General features: G+C 44.6%; 1 protein-coding gene across 2 annotated transcripts in view; it reads right to left on the bottom strand.

The window, feature by feature from the left end:
* DGKI (diacylglycerol kinase iota) overlaps positions 1-25,587 on the bottom strand; it is a 491,392-nt gene that overhangs the window by 302,796 nt on the left and 163,009 nt on the right. For both annotated transcript variants that reach the window (XM_064289678.1, XM_064289679.1), the window contains exons 2-3: positions 24,820-24,928; positions 9,929-10,024 (exon numbers count right to left, since the gene is read on the bottom strand). In XM_064289678.1, the coding sequence (XP_064145748.1) occupies positions 9,929-10,024; positions 24,820-24,928 (205 nt within the window). The remainder of the gene's footprint in view (positions 1-9,928; positions 10,025-24,819; positions 24,929-25,587) is intronic.

Below are 25,587 nucleotides of genomic sequence, written 5' to 3'. Positions count from 1 at the left end.
AAACTGTGTTAATTCAGTTTTTCCTTTTATTTCTATTTCCCACATTCTAAGCTGTTGATGACATAACTGCGAGACAGACTCTCAGCCAGCCCAGCCCATGAAGACCAGCGTTTCCATCACGGTTCACGCGACCCTGCATTTCCAGTCGGCGAGGCTGCTTCCACTTGCCTCCTCACGCCTACCCATACCATTGGTCACGGCCACAGACAGTGCTTCCCAGGAGTCCAGCTGCGGGATTCACAGAGTATGCGCACCGTAAACATAGCTCGTGCAGCCATGCAAGGTAAATACTATTCACCCCCTTCACAGCTAAGGGAACAGGGACTCTGTGAGACTGGGCAACTTGACCAAGATAGATTGGATAGGTCTTTCCAACCCAAAGCCCATCTCTGCCTATTACAACCCATTGCCCCCCTCTTATTTTTTTTGGATAGTGAAGGATTAGGGAAATAAGGCTGATGAAGACAGACAAGAAATACAGTATTTGACATGAGTGCTTTGCATGGCCTGTCCTCAGTGGAGCCCTGTGGGGATGGGCTAGCCATACCACATCATGCTGTCTATGCTAAGAACGGCAAAAAGCACAGCTCTGTCTTCCTTGAGAATCAGATAAAATGGGCTGCAGAAGGCAAGACACAAGCTAATCAGGGTCTGAAAACCTAGACTGGCCTGTTAGTCCTGAGTGCTCAATCTCTCTGAAGAGCCTTAAAAACAGGGCAGGAATTCAAATGCCCTGGATGGTGAGTATAATGGTGACACTTAAGTACGATGGAAGACGGGTGTGTGTGTGTGTGTGTGCATGTATACAATCACATCACTGAGCTCATCTAGTCACTGCAAGTTTACAGAGCAGACACTTTCCCAGGGCTGGGGACCTAGAAAAATACATGACACAAAAAGTCCCTGAGCTGTGGGGGACTTAAGTTCTGGGGTGGAGACAGACAGACAAATAAGGGATTGGATAGTTTTTTAATGATGACAGGAAGTGCTATGTGTTATAAAGGCTGAGAGAATGGGGAAGGAGTCAGTGTCGAGGGAAAGTCTGACTCTCACATGGACTAGTGGTTTCCCCTCACGAGGTCTGTTCTCTTTCCTTCAGTGGGGGCATGGTGGTGGGTAAGTACAAACCAGCTGCTGCGGAGTCGACTCTGACTCATGTTGAACTCAGGTGGGTCAGAGAAGAACTGTGTTCCATAGGGTTTTCAATGGCCAACTCCCCAAATCTCTACTCTGGGTGGCCTTTCTCGGCTTGGTTTCTGAAAATCCACTGGAACAGCCTTCATTCAGGAAGAACGATTACAGTGGCCAACATTCACTGAGTGCTTGATGATTACAGTGGCCAACATTCACTGAGTGCTTGATGATTACAGTGCCCAACATTCATTGAGTGCTTGATGATTACAGTGGCCAACATTCATTGAGTGCTTGATGATTACAGTGGCCAACACTCACTGAGTGTTTGATGATTACAGTGGCCAACACTCATTGGGTGCTTGATGATTACAGTGCCCAACATTCATTGAGTGCTTGATGATTACAGCGGCCAACATTCATTGAGTGCTTGATGATTACAGTGCCCAACATTCATTGAGTGCTTGATGATTACAGTGGCCAACATTCATTGGGTGCTTGATGATTACAGTGGCCAACATTCATTGAGTGCTTGATGATTACAGTGCCCAACATTCATTGAGTGCTTGATGATTACAGTGCCCAACATTCACTGGGTGCTTGATGATTACAGTGGCCAACATTCACTGAGTGCTTGATGATTACAGTGGCCAACATTCATTGAGTGCTTGATGATTACAGTGCCCAACATTCACTGGGTGCTTGAGGATTACAGTGGCCAACATTCATTGGGTGCTTGATGATTACAGTGGCCAACATTCATTGGGTGCTTGCTATTGGCCACACTGCTAACTTCTTTATATGCATTATTTCATTTAATTTTCACAGCCATGAGAAGCAGATAGTCTCTGCATCTTACATGTGGAAAACTGGGGCTTAAAGAGGTTAAAAAATGAATAATGTTAAACAGCCAGGAAATTGCAGAGCCTGAATTCAAACACAGGTCACTGGAGTCCAAAGCCCATACATTCATCATCACCCAAACCTTAAAACGAAGACGGCAGAGAAGGTTTCTACTTCCTTGGGGTTTTAAGTCATTACCTTCTAGAATCTTCATCTGCCTGGTCTACGTAGCAGGGAACAACACCAACACAAAGCTCCTGAAAATCAGGGGCAATGTCAGCTTTGGGGTTAGCACTTTCGGGTAACTACTGATGCAAACCATGCTGTAGCCAGAGCTTAGGTGTCCCTGAGCAACAGGGGTTCCAGGTAAAGTACACCAGCTGGGTCACCGGCACTAGGGAACGCTGGAATGAGAGGAAGAGTTTCTATACACCTGGGCATTACCTTGGTAATATGTTGGTTAAGTACTTGGCTACTAACCAAAAGGCTTGCTGTTCAAAACCACCCGAAGGCCCCTGGCAATCTGCTTCTGAAAGGCCACGGCCATGAAAACCCTATAGAGCATGGTCCTATTCTGCAGCATCATGAGTCAGAATCGACTTGAGGGCAGCTGGTTATGCTGAATTGAATGCAAATTCTTTGTATTGTTTAGTAACAGGATCGTTACTATATATTCAAGGACAACAGAACTGTTATACACAAACACACACCCACATACAAACATACAAATGGAGCCTGTATCTAAAACTATCATCAGAGAAGAGATGACAATTATTCACAAAGGACCAACCTCTAAGAAAAAAATAAGACACACACACACACACATTTGGCTTAAGAAAGTTTAGTATAAAGAACAAGAACTGGACAAAGATACAGAAGAGTAGTTAAGTCTCTGGGTGGTGATTCGGCCTTTCCGTGGGAGTAAAACTGCCTTCTCTGACCACCCTGAACAGCTGTTACTACTGATCAGAGACAAGACAGAATGTCAGGGAATTTGCAAAGCCTTTCGTGAGCATTTTTCAAATAGCTTTCCACCAGATACGGAGGTCCTGCAAGACGTTAATGAGTGTTCTGTGAGAAAAATACTGCACACCTTGAGCCTCTTCCCCACCAGAAGGAAGTAGGAAATTCTTCAGGCCTTCTGCCTCCTTAGAGGTTATCATGCATGTTTGCATGTTAAAGGGTGTTATGGATTGAATTGCGTCCCCTGAAAATTATCTGTTGTAAATCCTGACCTCTATACCTGTGGTTATAATCCCATTTGAGAATGGGATGTCTTTGTTATGCTAATGAGGCAGGATTAGTGTAGGATATACCTTCAGATATAAAAGAGATCAAACAAGGAGATAAAAAGCAGAGATGGGGGAAGACAGATGCCATGCCACATGGAGACCACCAAGGAGCCAAGACACAAGGACCTTCCCCCATAGCCGGCAGAGAGAGAAAGCCTTCCCCTAGAAGTGGCATCCTGAATTTAGACTTCTAGCCTCCTAAACTGTGAGGAAATAAATTTCTGTTTGTCAAAGCCATCCACTTGTGGTATTTCTGTTATACCAGCACTAGATACCTAAGACAAAAGGGTTCAGTGCTTTCTACATGTATTTAATCACAAGCCCTTTTAGTGCATAATAAGGCTGGGAGGCCCAAATGGTTTGCTCTCAGCTACTAACCGAAGGATCGGAGGTTTGGATCTACCCAGCAGCATCATCAAAGAAAGGTCTGGTGATCTGCTTCGAAAGGTCACAGCCTTGAAAACCCTCTGGAGCACAGATCTACTCTGGCACACATGGGGTCACCAAGAGTCAGGACTGACTAAACAGCAATGAGTTTGGTTTTATTTAATGCATAATACCCAATATTGTTTCTATATGGCTTTAGTGTTCTTCAAAACACTACTTGCTTTAAAAAAAAAAAAAGGGGGGGGGCGGGAGGGGGGACTGTGAAAATACACAGGGTGGCCTAAGAGTGGCAGCATCCTAAAGGTTCCTCCCTGATCCCTTCACACTCGATCACCATTCCTATGGCCATTCCTATGGCATTAAAAAAAAAAAAAATGGCATTAAGTAGGCAGAAATGGCATTATACTCTCCTCATACATTTTTTTTTCATACATGTTGCTAGCACACCACGTCAAATAATGACAATGATGGCAACAACAATAATTACAGTTGTAATAACAATGGCTAACATTTACTGAGACCCTGCCGTGTGCAGAGACGTGGTTCTAGGCATGCACACCAATGATCTCATGTCGCTGCCCAGCCATCTGACCAGACACTTAGGGAATCCATGGCTTCCCTGCAGGAACCGCCCTCCCTCCCTCCACTCGGGTCCTCTGGCTAGGAAGTCAGTAGCAGAGTCTGTCCATGCAAATTCCTTTTTTAGGCTGTTCATGGTGATGATGCCCCTGAGTCACTGTGACTCATTACAGCCTCAGTATCACAATGGTGGGAGGGGCCTTGGCAGTGCCCTGAGATGGCGTCTTCAGACTGACATCCAACAGAGAGCTGGCTGTGCCTCCTGGCTTCATAGTGACCCATACAGATCCCCCAGCAGCCTGTCCAGCTCTGCCAAGCTGCCATCTGGGGTGTCCACCACCAATCTCTCAGCTGGACGGCTGGCGTCTAGGGCTGGCAGAACCGGAGCAGCATGTGGGTGGTCTTGGTGCCTTTTGAGTTTGAATCCAGTGTTGTCAGATCCAACATGTGTGCCCGGGGGCTTACCCCTGCTGGCCCCAGCACACAGATGGGCAGGAAGCCCCCAGCCATACGTGCGGAAATTGAGTCTCAACTTCCAGACACCTGCAGACCAGCACGTGCACACACTGCTCCTGGCATTAGATCACCAAAAGATGAAACAGATAGCACATGGCCAGGTTCGGGGTCATTTTCCTTTTTGAAACAGCAGGAAGCTTGGCGTGTCCTTCAAATATGGCAGAGAGCTGCTGCCCTCCTGGCTCTTCCTTAAAGTTCTTCCCAGACCCAAGGCCACACCAGCATCCTTGTGAGCAGATGTGTGGTACCCGATACAGCAGAGATGAGGTTCTGGTCCACCAATAGGAAGACGTGGCCTGTGAGATGCTTCCAGGGTGGGTTCCCACCATTGTCACATTCGGTTGTCCCAACCAAAACCTGGTGAGAATAAGACCTTACGCACAGCAGCAAAATGGCAGGGGAAGGTATGGGAATTGTAGTGTGTGGTCAGAATAATCCCAACCAGAAGCCTTGTTAAACTCAAAGTCCCAAACTACTAATCAGCTCATGAAACTCAATTATAGCTAAATATAAACAGAAACAAGAGAGGAGGAGGGAGGCTATTAAAATGTATTCACTAATTTAATTCTTCAGGAGCCCTGGTGGCACAATGGTTAAGTTCTCGGCTGCTACCTGAAAGTCGATGGTTGTACCTACCAGCCACTCCGTGGTAGAAAGAAGTGGCAGTCTGCTTCCATAAAGATTTACAGTCTAGAAAACCCTAAGGGTCAGTTCTAGTCTGTCCTATAGGGTCATTATAAATCAGAAGTGACTGATGGCACCCAACAATAGCAATACCACCAACTGTGAGCAATAGATACCATCATCGCCGCTTCACAGAGAAGCCTGAGACTCAGAGGGGCAGAGCAGGGCTAGGATTTGATCCACAGCTGCATCGACTTGTCTCCAGGTCTTCGTGACTCCTGGCTCCCCTCTCCCCCACCCCACCCCCATATCACATGGTCTCCCTCATGCAATAAAGCGATGTTCATTTGGTGGAGGAGCTGATGATGGCAGGCAACACCGAGAAGCACTTCAGACAGCACAGGTGAGGTGGGCCATTTTTGCCCAAGTCTTACCCACAAGAAAAAGATGTAAGCAAAACACATGAACGAAACAATAACAAGAGGGAAACAGTACCCATGAGCCTGCCCACGAAAAGAAGGTGACATAAGCCTTTAAAAATAGAGAGGCTGTATCTGGGAAGAGCATTCGCAAGTCTGACAGCTCCTTCTCTCTCCTGCAAACCTACGCTCTCGTGCGACCTGTCTACCTCCTCTTCTCCCTGCACGTCTCAGCTTCTTACACCTGCCTGCCTGCCTACTCCCTTACCTGCAGGCCACCTACCTCTCAACCAAAAGACTCAACACTGCTTTCAAGGCACCTCTGCTTCCCTACCCCAAGTATTTTTTTTAACTCCTTTTTTTATTGTGGTAAAATATATATAACATAAGATTGGTCGTTTTAGCCATTTTTAAGTGTACGATTCACCGGAATTAATTATATTCACTAGGCTGTACAACTATCACCACTATCTACTTTCAAAACTTCTCCATCACCCTAAGCAGAAGCTCTGTGCCCACTGAGCCATAAGTCCCCATTGCCTTCTTCCCCTGTCCCTGATAACCTTGAATCTACTTATTGTCTCTACGAATTTATCTACTTCAGATATTTCACATAAGTAGGATCATACGATACTCGTCTTTTTGTGTCTGGCTTATTTCACTCAGTATAATGTCCTCAAAGGTTCACCCACGTCATAGCATGTATCAGGATTTCATCTCTCTTTATGGCAGAATAATATTCTATTGTATGCATGGACTGCAGGTGGTTAATCCATTCTTCTGTTGATGGACACTTGGGGTGTTTCCATGTACCATACCTCAGTTTTTGTGTGTATCTGACAGCCCGTGTGACAAGGAAATAAGGCCAGATAAGCTAAGTCACGCTAGAGAATGGCTCCATTGTGCCGGGTGTGGCGACCAGGCCCTGATGTGGTCCTGACACCCCTTTAGGAAGGAGATCAGTGGTTCTTCTTCTACCCTGACAGCACACAGACTCATCTGTAGAGTTTTCCCCAACATATCCACACCCAGCCGTCCCTCCCACCCACCAGAGATTCTAATTTCATAGATCCAGGTTGGGAACCAATCACTTTAAAAAATAAAATTAAAAAAAATTAAGCTTTATAAGTGACTATAATAAACCAAAAACCAAACCCGCTGCTGAGTCAATTCCAACCCATAACGACCTATAGGACAGAGTAGGACTGCCCCATAGGGTTTCTAAGGCTGTAATCTTCAAGCTGTCCCCTTGAAGACTAGAGTGCAGCTGACCCAAGCCATGGAGTTTTCAAGGGCGTCAAATGCATGTGAAAGCTGGACAATGAATAAGAAAGACCAAAGAAGAATTGACGCCTTTGAATTGTGGTGTTGGCTAAGAATACTGAATATACCATAGACTGCCAAAAGAACGAACCAATCTGTCTTGGAGGAAGGACAACCAGAATGCTTCTTAGAAGCAAATATGGCAAGATTATGTCTCACATACTTTGGACGTGTTATCAGGAGGGATCAGTCCCTGGAGAAAGACATCATTCTTGGTAAAATAGAGGGTCAGCGGAAAAGAGGAAGACCCTCAATAAGGTGGATTGACACAGTGACTACTACAATGGGCTCAAGCATAACAACGATTGTGAGGATGGGCTGGGACCAGGCGGTGTTTCATTCTGTTGTGCACAGGGTCACTATGAGCCAGAACTGACTCCACAGCCCCTAATAACAACAACAATCTTTACGGAAACAGATGGGCACATCTTTCTCCCTCAAAGCAGCTGGTGGGTTAGCAACCGAGTGCTTAACCACTGTGCCGCCCGGGCTCCTTCAGTCACTATAATACTCATCCAAAAATAAGAATCACTGAGGTAGGTATAATAACGTTATAATTGGCAAACCACGCACGAACAGGTGAAACAGTATGTCCAAAGCTCACTCAGTGAGTAAATGGAGTAGCAGGTATTCAAACCCAGGGCTGCATCACCCAGTTACCGTGGAGTCAGTTCTGGCTCATGGCCACCTCATGTGTGTCAGAGCAGGACTGTGCACCATGAGGTTTTCAACGGCTGGTTTTTCAGAAGTAGGTTGCCAGGCCTTTCTTTTGAGGTGCCTCTGGGTGGACACAAACCTCTAACCTTCTGGTTAGCAGCCAAGTGTTGAACTATTTGCACCACAAACCCAGGGCATCTGACACGAAGTCCATTCCCTTCTTTGCTGTTTTTCCTGTCCCCAGGTAGTAGGGATCAAGTTATAACCAGATAGCGGAGAGCAACACTACTTACTGCTATAAGATTTAATGAGGATGTATGTATCCGTTCACATATTTGTCAAGAGAGGTAATATGTGGCTGTCGCAAAAAGGGCAGCAGAAAAGGATCAAAGGGAGCAGCTGGGAAATGAGGCAAAAGCCCCTAGCAAATCACCGTCCATCAGTCGAGAGTGGTACCGGTAGAAGCAGTTCAAAAGTATATATGCAAATAAGCTTGGCTTTCATTTTTCTTTTTTTTTTTTCCTTCCATTTCATATTATTTGATATCCCAAGACCAGTGTTTATGCAATTAACTAAGACCCTAATGTTAAGTTATTATCTGAGTCCGAACAGCTGAGTTTCTCATAGTTAATTTAATCAAATTTCATGCAATTACACTTTAATTAAAATACATACACATAAAACTGAACTCCTGATACTTAAATCAATTGAATTCACAACAAAATTAAAAGAAATGCAAACAAGTAAGTAGAGTCTGAGTTTGAAACAGAATTAAAAATAATTTAATCCTAAACTTTTCTTCTGCCTCGACGGTAGCCAAGGCCCAAAGGTCATGAGTTCTTCTATCAATGCCGCATGGTGGGTGGTGACAGTGACCTTCAACCCACGTCTCCTGGCTTCAAACCTGGAGCCTGCTCAGCTGGGCCTTTCTCTGACATTTAACTATTCTCAACTTCACTCAAACAAACCCTCGCTTCCCCACAGCTCTCATGAAATTTCCCCCAACAAAACCTATAAACTTAGCGTCAACTAGTCCACGGAGACGAAAAAGGTCTTGGTTCGGGGGCTCTGTGCTGTCAGGCAGTCTGGGAAAAGGCTTTGGAGGCTCTCTGCTTCCGTAAGCTTTGGGGGAAACACAATTTCTTCCTTGTTAGTTATTAAGAGAAACATATTCATTTGCCATTTCTAGGGCTTAAATTTTGCCCCAAATCTTTCTTTCACATAATGAATAAACATAGGAAAAGAAAAGTGCATATTCTGTAAATTAGGCTGCCCATTTCCCCAAGCAAAAAGGAATGCTTGTTCTCTTTTGTCATTATTCCAGGTTTTCCACTTCTCTCTTGTTAGATCGATAATTTTACACTACACAAAAAGTGTAAGCTCACAGAGCCAGCATAAAAGGTTTAGCTGCCCCACAGCTTACTCCTGAGCAGCCGTGTTCTTTCCACAGAACATAGAGTTATAACATTTAAACAGAGGCGTCTAAATGAGAACAGACGGCAAATTTTACAATGCAAAGAGCACTTCGATTTACCTAACTGTTGATTGTTTATACAGTTTCTAGAGCTTCATCCTCTAAAACGTGGCCAGAATCATTTCCTAGCCTATACCCACCACCACCATCAGCTCTTCCGACCAGCCCCCGTTCACCCACCAGTAATAACCCCACCACAGCCCCTCCCTGCCCACACAGCCATTGCCCTGGTAAACAGACCCCCATACACACTTACTCTCTCTCTCCCACCCCCAACACACAAACAAAAAGCTACCATAGGTACTTGTCAGTGTAAAGAGACACAGTGACCTGCTTACTGCTACTATTTGAATTAAGATTACTTCAAACGATTATTTAAATTATTCCCATCAATTAATCAGTTAATTCAAGTATCTCAACTAGTATTAATAGAATTAAAATGCTACTGTTAAATAACACCGAGGCATGACCTGCACAGTTGATCCCTAAATCATCAAAATGGGTCCTCTGGAAGTCCTATTAACCCAATAAACTCTGTGTTTGAACCTTGAAAACATCTGACACCTCATAGGGACAGGTTCTTTTTAAACTTCTTCTTGGGAATTCGGGCAGGCCCCTCTGCCTGTAGACCCTGAGCTCCCCCTACCCAGGCCCCCCTGAGGAGATGGTGCCCAGGCACTCACTGCAAACCGGACTTGGCAGTTCTCCTCGCCCAGGTAGCACAGGTCTCCCGAGACGTTGGTCTCCAGCCACAGGTGCTCTCCGTTCACGGCGTTCTCCTGGAAGGGAAAGACCCATGTACTTCAGCTTTCTCTTCAGAGGCCAAGGGGAGAGATTCCAAAGTCAGCCTCTAGAGTCAAGAAAGTTAGTGAGTCCAAAGCGTTTCCACACATACCATTCATTACAATACTGCTAGAGCTGGTCCTACCAAAATTCTGTTATTGTTGTGTACCACAGAGTCAATCCCAACTCATGTCATCCCATGTGTTAGGAGTAGAACTGCCCCACAGGGTTTCCTGAGGTTGTAATTTTTATGGGAGCAGATCGTCAGATCTTTTCGCCCACGGAGCTGCTGGTGGGATCGAACCACTAGCCTTTCAGTTAACAGCCCAATGCTTAACCACTCTGCCACCAGGACTCCTTCACCAAAATTCTAGAAACCAAAGAAGGTGTCTGGAAAACAGTGAGCTACAGCTAGCACTTACAGATGTTTCATCCACGCAGGCAGTAAAATTTTGGGAACATATACTAAATAAATGAGGAAAAAAACTCTAATTGGTTCAATGTAAAACTTTATTCACTGAGGTCCTAGAGTGTAGATCCCATGGCAGTTGAAACAGAAATTCTTTTAAAATTTACCTTTACTTAACAGATCATCCAAACAAAGGGATAGTAGCATTAAAGTACTTTAAGCAAAGACTATTTGAAAACATATTTATGTCAGTAATGGGTAAATTAGGCTTCTAAGGGCAGAGGATCGTAAAACTGTTTAAGTTGTCATGTACTCAAAAAGTAATATAGTTTTACTAATTCAGGCATTTTCCTAATTCAATAGGGCCTTTGCTTAACTAATTGAGTTGTTCGAATTGTATAATTTTACTGCTTCTAAAAATATCACACCCTTCTATGGCAAATAGGGTTGCTGCCACTTATGGTATGAGAAGCAACAACCCTACTGTCCATAAACGTTCAGTGTTGCATGGGGTGGGGCGGGGGGAGGGGGTAACACTTTTTTTGAATAGCAGGATGACTAAGGATTCTAGATTCTTTCTGATGGGATATAATACCTTACAAATATGACAAATCCAGTGCCATCAAGTCGATTCCGACTCACAGCGACCCTATAGGACAGGGTAGAACTGCCCTATCGAGTTTCCAAGGAGTGGTTGCTGGATTCGAACTGCCGTCCTTTTGGTTAGTAGCCACAGCTCTTAACCACTGTGCCATCAGGGAGGCTTGTATATTAATTGTACATTTTGTTCACTTGCTTAGGAAGGGCTCTGGCCTAGTAGGAAAAGAACTACATCTGGTTAACCATAAGGAAACAAAACTAAGTCTACAAGTTTTACAGGAAAATCGCTCTTCTTTTTATCTTGTACATCATAAATACATGGACATGTGATTATATTTCCATGGGGTATGACTTCAGTAAGGAGTTTTATAGAATAAGTAAGTTAGAAGCCATCTTATAAATGAGCCACCTTTAATATAACCCATTCCAGAACCGTCTATACAATGGTGTTGTTGCAAATTACAGGTGAGTCCATTCCAACTCATGATGACCGAGGGTGCAGAGTAGAACTGCTCCATAAGGTTTTCAAGGCTATGACCTTTCAGAAGCAGATTGCCAGGCCTTTCTTCCAAGGCACCTCTAGGTAGGTTTGACCTGACGACCTTTTGGTTAGTAGTCCAGCACTTAACCATTCACCTCACCCAGGGACTTCTGTCCATACAACAGGCCTCTGGATTATAAAACTTAGTACAGAGAAGCAAACACAGGCTCCAAACGATGCTGGAAGAAATTCCAAGTGCCATCCACCTTTTAAAATAAACACGTTTCTTCAGATTTAAGTAGAACACGTTTTCCTTTCACGGCTTAAGAGTCTCAAGTATTTTCAGGCAAGAAAAACCAAATGTTGTATAGCGGCATGTGAGCTGGGTGCTTCCGGAGCCATTCCTACCTCATTAAGCGTATTAACTAATTCTAGACCTGTCTGTGGCTGAAGATCTACTAGACTTGCTACTTCTCTCTCTTTGTACAAACCCCAGAGAAGGAGAAGGTGAGAGAGGAAGAGAGACCTTAGGTGAGGTAGCCCAAAAGAATTCTAAGGGAAGGAACTTGGAAACAGACAGTGAGCAGCCTCAAAGTTAACAAGACAGATCTGGGAATAATGGAAAAAGAAACAAATTCACGCAAAGCTTTGAAGCATCAGGAGGGTAAAATAAAAACACACACTTTACCTACTAATCTCACTTCTGGGAATGTAGCCTCAGGCAACAATATCAATGGAAGAAAAACCATATACCTTAAGAAATTTGTTTCTACAGTCTAAGAATCAAAAATTGTAAGCATCACAAATGCCCAATGGAGAGACATGGTTACAAAAATAATGATAAATACATGAAATGAAACATTAAAAAGTCATCAAGAGTTATAAATATGGAGATTAGCTATATGGAAAGCTGAGTGATGTCAAGACAAGTGAGTAAAAATAAAATTCAAAATTGGCTGTACATTATTACCGCCATTTGGCATAAAAACTAAGGGCTGAGAAAAATAACAATGTATCAGTAGTCTGATTTTCCCTTCCAGCTCCTTTTCACTTGTTGCTCTCTTTGACTGGAAAAATGCAACAGTTTTATCTGCTGCCTTTCTTCCTCTCTGCTCCATTATTTCTTGAACCCAATTCCATCGGACTTTCTTCCTCCCCAGTTCACTACAAGGAGTCTTGTCAAGATGATCAGTGACTCACATTGCTAATGCCAATAGTCAATTCTCAGTTTTCGTCTTCATCAACAGTTTTTGTCACCGTTGATCATTCCCTTCTTCGGGGACACTTTCGTCCCTGGCCCCAGAAACACTGTACTCTGTTTTTCTTGTACCTCAATGGCTACTCCTTCTCACTCTCCTTTGCTGGATCTTTCCTATGATACCAAACTGTAACTACTGGAGTGTGCCACAGTTCAATACTCACATTTTCACCCTTACTCATCTATATTCAGTCCTTAGTTACTACATTTCATTCTGATGGTTTTAAATCCTACCTATTCATTGTAGGATTCTATGGGTAAAATACTAAATGACAGAGGAAGCATCAAAAGAAGATGGAAGGAACACACAATCACTGTACCAAAAAGACTTGGTTGACGTTCAGCCATTTCAGGAGGTAGCATATGATCAAGAACCAATGGCACTGAAGGAAGAAGTCCAAGCTGCACTGAAAGCATTGGCGAAAAGCAAGGCCCCAGGAGTTGACGGAATACCAACTGAGATGTTTCAACAAATGGATGCAGCACTAGGAGTGCTCACTTGTCTATGGCAAGAAATTTCGAAGAGAGCTACCTGGACAACCGACTGGTAGAGATCCATATTTGTACCCATTCCAAAGAAAGGTGATCCAACACAATGCGGAAATTATCGAACAATATCATTAATATCACAAGCCAGTAAAATTTTGCTGAAGATCATTCAAAGGCCGTTGTAGTACATCGACAGAGAACTGCCAGAAGTTCAAGCCCAATTCAGAAGAGGACATGGAACAAGGGATATCACTGCTGATGTCAGATGGATCATGGAAGAAAGCACAGAATACCAGAAAGATGTTTATTTGTGTTTTATTGCCTATGCAAAGGCATTCGACTGTGTGGATCATAGCAAATTATAGATAACATTGTAAAGAATGGAATTCCAGAACACTTAATTGTGCTCATGAGGAGCTTGTACTTAGAAAAAGAGGCAGTTGTTCTAATAGAACAAGGGGATACTGAGTGGTTTAAAGTCAGGAAATGTGTGTGTCAGGGTTGCATCTCTTCACCATACTTATTCCATCTGTATGCTGACAAATAATATGAGAAGCTGGACTATATGAAGAAGAACGGGGCATCAGGATTGGAGGAAGACTCATTAACAACCTGAGTTATGCAGATGACACAACCTTGCTTGCTGAAAGTGAAGAGGACTTGAAGCACTTACTGATGAAGATCGAAGACCACTGCCTTCAGTATGGATTACACTTCAACATAAAGAAAACAAAAATCCTCACAACTGGACCAATGAGCATCATCATGATAAACGGAGAAAAGATGGAAGTTGTCAAGGATTTCATTTTACCTGGATCCACAATCAACACCCACGGAAGCAGCAGTCAAGAAATCAAAAGATGTATTGCATTGGAAAAATCTGTTGCAAAAGACCTCTGTAAAGTGTTCAAAAGCAAGGATGTCACTTTGAGGACTAAGGTGACCCAAGCCACGGTATTTTCAATCACCTCATATGCATGCAAAAGCTGGACAGTGAGCATGGAAGACCAAAGAAGAACTGACACCTTTGAACTGTGGTGTTGGTGAAGAATACTGAATATACCGTGGACTGCCAGAAGAACAAACAAATCTGTCTTGGAAGTCCTACAGCCAGAATGCTTACTGGAAGCAAGGATGGTGAGACTTCATCTCACATACTTTGGACATGTTATCAAGAGGAACCAGTCCCTGGGGAAGGACATTAGGCTTGGTAGAGTAGAGAGTCAGTGAAAAAGAAGAAGACCCTCGATGAGATGGATTGACACAGTGGCTACAACAATGGGCTCAAGCATAACAGTGATTGTGAGGGTGGCGCATGAGGTCACTATGAGTCAGAACCAACTCGATGGCATCTAACAACACAACAACATTCATTGTAGGGAGCCCTGGTGGCACAACAGTTAAGCACTCTTCTCCTAACCCAAAGGCTGGAGGTTTGAACCGAGCTAGTAGCGCCATGGAGAAAGACCTGGTGATCTGCTTTGTAAAGACTGCAGCCTAGAAAACCCTATGGGGCAGTTCTACTCTGTCACATGGGGTCTCTGTCAGTTGAAACAGAGTTTACCCACAGCACCCAACAACAACAACATTCATCGCAGACTCCCAAATTATTCATATAGTCCAAATCTCTTCCCGGAACTTCAGACTCAAAAAACTGCCCTCTCAGGATCTCCACTTAAAAATCTAATAAGCATCTCACAATTTAACATAAAGCTTAACTCTTAATTTCCTCCCGAAATCTGCTCTTTTCTTATTCCTTTCCCCGAAGTTTCAGTAAACTGACATTTCCATGCTTACAGCTAGCTGCAAAGGACAAATCTTTGGAGTCATTCTTGATCCCTGTTTCACACCTACCCACTAGTTAATCTTATGGCTCTAGTTTCAAGATGTATACCAAACCCAGTCATCTGCCACCACCTCCACTGTTACCAGCTGACCCTCTATCATCTCTGGCTTGAAATATCACAGCAGTCCCCTAACTGGTGTCCCTACTCCACTCCTGCCTCTCTGGGATCTGTCCTCCACAGAACCAAAGCGAAGACACACAATGAAGACATTTGCTTACAAAAGTGGAAAAAAAGAAAGAGATGCCTCTTGCATGACCAGACCAGAGAGAGAGACTCATTGCCAGCTGGTCAATTTTGAGTCATAGCAACCATATAGGACAGAGAACTGCTCCATAGGGTTTCCAAGGAGCAGCTGATGGATTCGAACTGCTGACCTTTTGGTTAGCAGCCATGTGCTTAACCACTGCGCCACCAGGGCCCCTTGCACAACCAAGATTATTATATTTGATTATCTAGCTATACTCATAATACTCCAAGTCAAACCAAACTCTCACTGATGAATATTTTAAGGCATGGGGTGATGAAAGGAAAGAAAAAATGATGGCAGGTAACAGAAAGAAAAAACAGAGGAAAGGAGAAAGATTCATGAAAAGTTTTAAATAAATGGCATTTCTAGGAACTGCATTTTTTTGCTCCACCTAACCTGTATTAGAATTTTGGAGCGGCCCTATTTTGACTTCTAACTGATCATCTTCCTTTAATATTTTAAGATTCTCTAACCTCCTAGCTTTTCCCCAGCATCAGTGTCTTTATTAAAGAAAAAAAAAAAAAAGAGCAACCAAGAAAATTCAAAAGAACTAGGAGGCTTATTACTAAGTAGGATACTCAGACAAAGATCGTGGTGATACTACAAATTTTCTCCCCATAATTTTTATGTTTGTATATGTACGGTCTCTAGAGTGGCTATTTCTCACCCAGCCATTTAAATTAAATCCTTCCATTCATTTCTTTCACAGGCCTTATTGCAATTTGTAATCTTTTATTTATTTGTGCATTAACCTAATAAATGTCTCTTACGTTCACCCTGCTAAATATCTAGTGCCTAGCCTGGCAGACGGTGGTAATCAAGACACAGCTGTTGAACATACTATTGAACACATTCATACACATTCACGGAAAATCCTCTCCTCTCCATCTTTTTCACTACTCTCAAAATCCTAGTCCATCTCCTGGGCAGCTCTTTGAGAAAAAAAAATAACGAAACTTTTAAATAATTACATGGTTTCAAAAGCGAAAGAAAAAAGTAGTAAGAAACAGAAATTGCATAGGCGAATACACTCCATGGGTATAATTCTAGGCTGAGCCAGTTTGCCAATTTCAGGATTCCTGGTTTAAAAATATCTTTTACTGCATCCACAACAGTGTTCCTTGAATGTTGTTATACGAACACTGGCCAGGGTACATCGTGATGCAGCCTAAAACACTACTTAACAGATAACCTCTCTTCTGGAATATAAATATTTCTGCACCATTTACGGAGGTATCAGTGATTCATGAACCCTTCCAAAAGCCAAAAAAAAAAAAAACCGAACCTATTGTCACTGAGTCGATTCTGACTCACAGTGACCCTACAGGACAGAGTAGAACTGCCCCATAGGGTTTCCAAGGCTGTAATCTTTACGGAAGTAGACTGCCACATCTTTCTCCAGTGGAGCAGCTGGTGGGTTCAAACTGCTGACCTATTGGTTAGCAGCCGAGTGCTTAACCACTGCACCACCAGGGAAGTTAATATATTAGGATTAGATTAGTTCCATCATATTGCTGTCTTCTCACTAGCAAGGAATCAGGAATAGATGTTGTAAGTGATCACGGAGGGGGGTGAGTGATTTGAGGATACCAGCGCCATGGAAACAGACAATCACAGGAGAATATAGAACTGATGAGGAAAAGGCTTTTAGGTTGTTTTTAAACTGTGTTCATGGCAAGCAAATATGATCAATTTGTTTTGAAACAATAAGAACTGAACTATAAATATGTATCCTATAAAAATGTCCTTAAAATTTCAAATGGAAGTAAAAAAAAAAAAAAAGTCTGTGGATTGCCTCCCCTGAAAATCTTCAAGATAATAACGGCTAAGGATCTGCTGTGGTGGGTTCACCTGTGTTGCCCAATATGCGTAAGTATGGCTACGGAGCACCTGAAACGGGGTTAGCTCTAGCTGAGATGGGCTGTAAGTGTGAAATTCACAGCGGATTTTGAAGACTTAGTGTGAAAAAAAGGATGGTGTGTATCTCATTAATAATTTTTTATATATGAAGAAAATGTGGGTAAATAAAATGTTATTAAAATCAAGTTACCTACTTCTTTTCATGTTTTTAACGTGACTACTAGAAAAGGTATAACCAGAATGCTCCTTAGAAGCAAGGATGTTGAGACTATGTCTCACATACTTTGGACATGTTATCAGGAGGGATCAGTCCCTGGAGAAGGACATTGTGCTTGGTAAAGTAGAAGGTCAGCAAAAAAGAGGAAGACCCTCAATGAGGTGGACTGACACAGCGGCTGCAACAATGGGCTCAAGCATAGCAACAATTGTGAGGATGGCGCAGGACTGGGCAGTGTTTTGTTCTGTTGTGCACAGGGTCACTATGAGTCAGAACCAACTCGACAGCACCTAACAACAACAACAACTAGAACATTTACAATTATTTTGTGCCTCGTGTGTGTGGCTCACGTTATATTTCCACTGGACAGTGTGAGTTTAGAGAATCACATGCCTAGAGACAGAAAGGAGCCCTGGTGGCGCAATGGTTACACGCTAGGTCCCTAACCAAAAGTTCAGTGGTTTGAACCCACCAGTGGCTCCCAGGCAGAAAGCCTTGGCGATATGCTCGCATAGAAATTACAACCTAGAAAACCCTATGGGGCAGTTCTACTCTGTCACAGGGGGTGGCTATAAGTTGGAATCAACTTGATGGCACACAACGACAACAGAGGCAGATCAGACCTAGACATTTCTTGCAGGCCTCTGAAATCGTAGAATTCTATGATTTCCCCACAACTAGTACAATTTAATTTAAAATTCTTACCATCCCATAAAGAAAAGGAATGTGTGTGTGTTTGGAGGGAGGGGATATAAAGTCACAGCAGATCTGCCCAACCATGAATATGGTAGATCAGTTACCTGACCAGGGTGTCCACCCATTTACAGTTGCCAGTTCCCAGGCTATGCTGAGCAGACAGCTATCTTGACCAGCCTGACTGCCTTTTTTTGAAATGGAGATGGAGGGAAGGAGGGAGTGGGGAGAGATGTTGGAGTGGGAGGGGTCCTTGGCAGAAGCACTCAAACCTGAAGGGAAAAGGGCCAGGGCCTGAAACTTGGAAAGAAAGCTCAGGTCTCCTAGGACTAAAACCCAGAAAAAACCCAGTGCCATCGAGTCGATTCTGACTCATAGCGACCCTATAGGACAGAGTAGAACTGCCCCATAGAGCTTCCAAGGAGCAAAAAACCAAACCCGTTGCCTTCGAGTCAATTCCGACTCATAGCCACCCTGGAGAACAGAGCAGAACTGCCCCGTTGGGTTTCCAAGGCTGTCATCTTTACAGAAGCAGACTGTCACATCTCTCTCCTACGGAGCCGCTGGTGGGTCCCAACGACCGACCTTTTTGGTTAACAGCTGAGCGCTTAACCACTGCGCCACCAGAGCTCCTTTGCCATCTGAACAGGGACTGAAATGAGAATACGTGCACACATGCGCACGCACACGCCTGCCTCCTCCTGGCTTTTCATTCAAGGTTTCTAAAGATAAGATGACCTAGTTTCATAACCCAGTTTAAACCAATTCCACACGAAGATTGTTTCCTTAATCCTGTCCCTGAACCGAAAACCAGGAGACCATGTTCCCAGTGTGTGTGCTTCCACCTGCCGAAGAGGAAGCACCCTCCTTTCAGCATCCCCAACCATGAGATAGGGAAGGTGGTCCGGGTTTAGGAGCTGGCTTGGTTTGGGCCGAGGCTCTGCTCTCACAGCTCTCGGGGCCGGAGGGACTTTTCTGATGCAGGAGGAATAAAGATTGGAAATCAAGGATGCTGGAGTTAAAACCAACTCACCCTTTGAAAAAGACCTTGGTAACTCCTCCACCCCTCTGTTTTAGGCAGTGCGATGTGCAAAAGCAAATGACAAAGCAGTAGGGATGGAACTAAAGCCCCTGCCCTGCACACTGCTACAACACTAAAATCAAGGAGGAGGTTTCTAAGTCCAAATTCAGCCTCCACTGCAAAGGACGTTAAGAGAAGACACCCAGTGTCTGTAGAGCAGACAGACTGCTAAATGGGCGAACTCCCTCTAAACTGGGAGCCTGGGATCCAGCCCAGGAGATGAGAATAGTTTTCCTTTTTGAGCATTACTTCCTTCCTTCCTAGTAAATTAGCTTGCTTCCCCCCAAGTTGGCACGGCTGACATATGTCACGTGGTGTCCAGGGTCACAGTGAGTAGCCACGGCAGGCTGTCATCATGAAGGTGAAGAGAACATCAGTGAGAGGAATGGGAATGTTAAGACCTAGCGCAGTGCATCGTATTAGGGATCTGAGAAGACTTCCTTGGGATTCAAACAGCACGAAACCATTTATTTTTCCAGCTAGCTTTGGAGTTGTGTCTCCAAGCCTGTCCAGAACTGCAGACTGTCTGAGGGCTTGTTGGCTGCCAGCCCAATGTCCCCTCTCACTGGCTGAGCAGACACCACTCACCAAGCAGCTCCAGGCCCCTAGCACCACACTTTCCACAGTGAAGAGGAAGCAAGCAGGGGACACTTCCTTCCCTTCAGGTGGTCTGAAATCTAATTGAAGGCCTTGAAAAAGAAAATCAAACAAAACAAAACAAACCAAACTAATTTGGTCCTAAGATTTGTCAAATATTGCACTATGGATCCAGGTATTGTGAGGAATCAAAGCAAAGAGTGAATAAAATAATCAGAGTTGGCTCAACTGAAAAGATGAAGGTGCTATGGTCGTGAACCAGACAGGAAATACTAATGTCCACACTGGGTCAAGGCCACGCCCACTACTGTCACTAGAAGGCTCGGACACCCTGCTGAAGGTGGATTCAGCTGCCCTCCCCCAGGTAGGTTAAGGGTCATGTCCTGATCTACACTGAGGAACAGGCCTGTGCACAGGCAGCGAAAGCAGCGTGGACAAAGAGTCAGCAAAGAAATGAAAGAGTTCGGAGCAGGGAATCCTAACAGTCTAAGAAACCATCTGAGTTAACCACCCAAGGAGAGAAGGCTCGGGCCTCCGAGGAACAGGCTAAAGTAAGGACAGAATACTTTGCTAAGCAGAGAAATGAAAAGCTGGAAATGGAATATATGAAGGAAATGACTAACTTGTGAATCAAATGCATAAAAACTGACTTCTACAATAGTACAGTCCCGGCCCAAATTTGCAGGTACTCAGCCTAGGCTCTCCATTCAGTGGGCACCTGCAAGCACCAAAAACCAAAAGCGAACCCAGTGCCGTCGAGTCGATTCCGACTCATAGCGACCCTAGAGGACAGGGTCGAACTGCCCCATAGAGTTTCCAAGGAGCACCTGGCAGATTGGAACTGCCAACCCTTTGGTTAGCAGCCATAGCACTTAACCACTATGCCACCAGGGTTTCCACCCGCAAGCACAGCGCTCCTCAAAGCCCTGCTCAAATACCAAAAGGACATGTAGGAAACAGCTGTGGCCCATGCAATAACCTTAGCCCATCTACTAGAGTCAGAACAAGGACTTTCGGGATTCCACCATACATGGAATTTGGGGGCTAAGATCCCAACTCCAGGTTCACCCTGCCTTGTCTTGAAACCTCGGGTGCAGTGTGAACAGCTTTTGCATCCGTTTTCTCACCATCGATATGAGGAGGGTAGAGGTGACACAGGCCAGAGAGCCACAGGGCTAGACATTTCTGAAATGACCCTCACCCCCAAGCCAAAGGGGATCTCCACCAAGAGTCAAAAGTGTAGGGTGGGAAACAGGGGTGGCCCTTTGGCCACTGTGGTCCCACCCTCAGAAGCATCTAAAGGGCCCTTCACAGCATACAAGGCCAGGGATTGGGCTTCTCCTCCTCCTCTTTCTCTTCCTCCTTCTCCTTCATTTTGTTCTTCTTGCCACCCTCCTCCTCATTTCGGAGACCTTTTAGAGGCTCCAGGCAAAATGAGTACTCAATGGATAACAATGGCAAAGAAGTAAAGACTGGTCCCGTTGATGCATTTAGTCTGGAAGTGCGCTACCGGTTAGGATAAGATGGCGTGCTGCTTCTCCAAGGGAACCACGCAAACCAGGAGGGAGAAGGGTAGAGGGAAGGGCAGAGAGTGGTCAGGCCAGGGAACTATCCCACTTTAAGCAGAACCGAGACCCTGTTGCGCTCCTTCAGCAGAAGGGCACATGTATGCGCTGTCCATGAAAGTGGGGAAATACATATTCGTTAGGAAAAGCCAAACATTTTAAAGCAAAAGCCAAGTAGTCTAAAGTCTTAGCCAAAAAGGAGTCGCTGAAATGTTTCTAACGATCTGCTTCTTCCTTTCTTCTGGCACAAATGTTTGATGTGGTTGTAATGACGCATTGCTGCGTTGGTCACTGTTTTGCCTCTGTTGGCAAATTCCAGTTGTTGTTGTTATCGTTGTTAGGTGCCCTCGATTCGCTTCCAACTCATAGTGACCCTGTGTACAAAAGAACGAAAACACTGCCTGGTCCTGCGTCATCCTCACAATCGTTGCTATGCTTGAGCCCATTGTTGCAGCCACTGTGTCAATCCATGTCATTGAGGGTCTTCCTCTTTTTTCTGACCCTCTACCAAGCATGATGTCCTTCTGCAGGGACTGATCCCTATTGATAATATGTCCAAAGTACGTGAGATGATGTCTCGCCATTCTTGCTTCTAAGGAGCATTCTGGCTGTACTCCTTCCAGGAGAGTATTAGCCCACAGATATGTTTTTTTCAGAGTCACATCTAGTAGGTCCTTCCACAGCAATCTCTAGGTAAGCCCTCAGATGAAGTGTCTTCAGATAAGGGCTTCAGGTTTTCTTCTTTTGTTAAACACTTCCAGAGCATTTCCTGCTGGACAAACCCAGCCTTAGATGTCCTTTCCTGTCTGCTCTCCCCTTACTCTGTACATAAAATGAAATATTCGAGTACATAACTCTCTAGAAGAACCCGAAAACAGTACCTTCTAGCCAAGTTTCAGCTCAGCCAGGATACCTCTTTTTAAAAGCATTTTCACGTGTTGCTATGATGCCTGGCAATCTACTTCCAGAAATCAGCCAGTGAAAACACTATGGATCACAATGGTCCTATCTGCAACCCATCGTGGGGATGGTGCAGAGCCAAGTAGTGTTCTGTTCTGTTTTGCATGGGGTCGCCATGAGTCAGGGGCTGACTCAATTGTAGCCAGCAACCACCTCCACCATCAAATAGGGATGGCGTGTCCTTCCTCATGTTCCAATGGCACCCTGTGGGCTGCTCCACCAGGGGTGTCGCCACCTGAATTCTGAGTGTCGAGTTCTTTTCTGGTGCCCACTGGCCTGCTATGGTACTGCTGGGTGGGTTCAAACCACCAACTTTCTATTTAATAGCTGAGCGATATTCGTACTCTGTTACGGTTTAAGAGTGTATTAAATAACTGTCCCGGAGCAAAGGGAAACTCCAAGAGAAGAACATTCTTCCTGAACCGCTTCAGCATGCTTAGTGGCACCTGAGGAGTCTCAGTACAACAGTATCTCCATCAAGGAAGAAGATGCATTTCAGTTAAATGCAGTCTTTTGCCAGGTATGTGTCCAGGACACATTGGAATGCATCCAGGACGCAAAGTAAGAATGTTAGTGTGTGCTGGGAGAGGGAGAAATTATCTCACACAAAGGGCATTAAATCATGGCACTCTTGCTAAAAATAAAATCTCTTTCCCCCCCCCCACCATTCTCTACAGGGGTTCATCTAGGAAGCAAAGAACACAGATTATCCCCTCTATTCAAACTCAACTAACGATCCTAAACCAGGTTCGCCCTAAGAGCAGACTGGCAGCTTTTCAGGACAGCTCTCCTACACTTTTACCCTTCAGGAAAGATAAGATCTTTCATGCACAGTTAGCGACAGCTTCTGCCAAAGACCTGACTCACTGGGTATTCTCTATGAATGGTTTCTGACCGGCTTAAGGATTGCAAACTTCGGACTACAAATTAAGTGAGCAGCTTTTGTGAATGGGTTTTGGTCAAAAGTAATCAGTGCCCGGCTACCGCTACCGACCATCCTAACCAGGGCCACAATAGATGGACCCTGACAGAAAGGAAGAAGAATGTGGAACAGAACCTCAAATTCCTAAAACAAAATGAAAAAAAAAAAAAAAACAGACCTACTAGGTTGCTTGAGACTGGAGGACTCCCTGCAACTATTGCCCTGAGATACTCTTCAAACCTGGAACAGAAACTAACCCCTGAGGTCACCTTGTAGCTAATTAAGAAATTGGCTCAAAAAATAATGACTATCACCCATTAGTACTGTGCTCCTTTTAAAGCTCATCTATATGAAGCCAAACAGTCAACAAAGATGCGATCGTAAGGGGGCCGGGGAACTAGATTAATGGAAACAGAATGACCAGCACGGAAATAATGAGAATGTCCACACATTGTGAAGAACGTAACCAATGTCACTGAACAACTTGCGAATGGGAACCTAAACTGCTGTGTAAACCGTCACTGAAAACACAATATTGTTATTAAAAAATAGTAATAATAAATTTAAAAATGACATAAGAAGTAATCAATCAGCTAACATACTCAACCCACTGACGCAAGAGTCACCCACCTTTGGGCGGGGGTAGGGCATGTAAAGGACAGGAATACAGAGTGCCTGGGTTATAAGTGACATCATTGTCTCTCAGAAAAAAAGGCACAAAACAGAGGCAGCTGAAGCTGAGGGAACCGCACTTGGTTTCCACGAGGCCGCTGTGGGGAAGCTCTATCTATCGTCAACTTGGCAGGAACCAGTAAAGCTTGGGCATGGAAGTGCTTCTGCTCTCACGGCTGCGCATGCAGGCAGGCTCGCTTCAAATGACTCATGACGTTTTCATTTTTGTCCTTAACACTCTGACTTCATATAAAGGAGCTACATTCCTACCAGTTGCCCTGCAGTAGACACCGACTCTCGGTGACCCCACAGGTTACAGGGGAGAACTGTGCTCCGTGGGGTTTCCTTGGCTATATCTTTATGTCTACCGTGGATGACCCCGCTGGTATGTGAGACACTAGTGGCATAGCTTCCACTGGTATTTTTATAGAAGTATCTTTACGCAGGAGCCCTGGTGGTGCAGTGGTTAAGTATTTGGCTGCTAACCAAAAGGTCAGCAGTTCAAATCCACCAGCCTCTCCTTGGAAACCCTATGGGGCAGTTCTACCCTGTCCTGTAGGGTCACTATGAGTCAGAATCATCTCGACAGCGACAGGTTTGGGTTTTTTTGGTATCTTTATGGAAGCAACTCACCAGGCCTTTTATTTGTGGCATCACTGGGTGGGTCTGAACCACCACCCTTTAGGTTAGTAGTTGAGTGCAAACCATTTGCACTATCCAAGGACTTGCTATGTTCCTAGGAGTTTGTACATGGAACTTGGATAGCTAAAGACTGGTCAGTGAGTAACACTGGAAGTTATTATGGAAGTCTTGCTTGTTGTTATAGGAATTCAGAGAAAGAGAAACACAACATGCAACTAAAATTATATCAGGAAGAAAGAGCCAACACCTACGCTCCAGTCCAGAGTCGCTCTGGGCTCCTTCGCGGGGCCGTTGGCCACAGGGAGGCTGAGCGGGTGCACAGGAGCCAGGTGCTGCAGGCCTGCCCGGGAGATTGCCTTCCTGCAGCAAGAAGAGAAAATACAAAGAAAACCAATGTCAGGAGGAAATACAGAGCTCAAAGTGCCACGGGGTGGAAATGATGCCTGAGTTCGTCTTCCACAAGCGAAGACCTCTACAGATGTGATGGAAGATGCTTCTCAAAAGTGAAGATCCGCCACCCATCTGCATATTATACTGGGGTAGATTGCACAGTGCTGTGATGCCAGAAGCTATGCCACTGGGATTTCAAATACCAGCAGGGTCACCCATGGTGGACAGGGTTCAGCAGAGCTTCCAGGCTAAGATGGACCGGGAAGAAAGGCCTGGCAATCTAGTTCCCAAAATAAGCTAATGAAAACCCTATGGATCACGAAAGAATACTGCCTGACTCAATGGCTTTGGACACATCATTAGGAGGGATCAGTAGCTGGAGGCAGATATCATGTTTGGTGAAGCAGAGGGCCAACGAGGGTAGGGGAGACCCTTGGCGAGCGAGATGGTTTGGCACAACAGCCACAACGAAGGACAGGAACATGCTGGTGATCATGAGGACAGCACAGACTGGCAATCTTTTGTTCTGTTGCACATAAGGTCACCATGAGTTAGAGTCAACTGGATGGCAGCTAACAACGACAGAGGGTGTGGTGGTTCCCAAACACAGGGAGGGCCGGGGGGAATAA

This window comes from Loxodonta africana, chromosome 8 (assembly GCF_030014295.1).
Source record: "Loxodonta africana isolate mLoxAfr1 chromosome 8, mLoxAfr1.hap2, whole genome shotgun sequence".
Lineage (NCBI taxonomy): Eukaryota > Metazoa > Chordata > Mammalia > Proboscidea > Elephantidae > Loxodonta > Loxodonta africana.
This window is presented reverse-complemented; position numbering and strand designations above follow the sequence as displayed.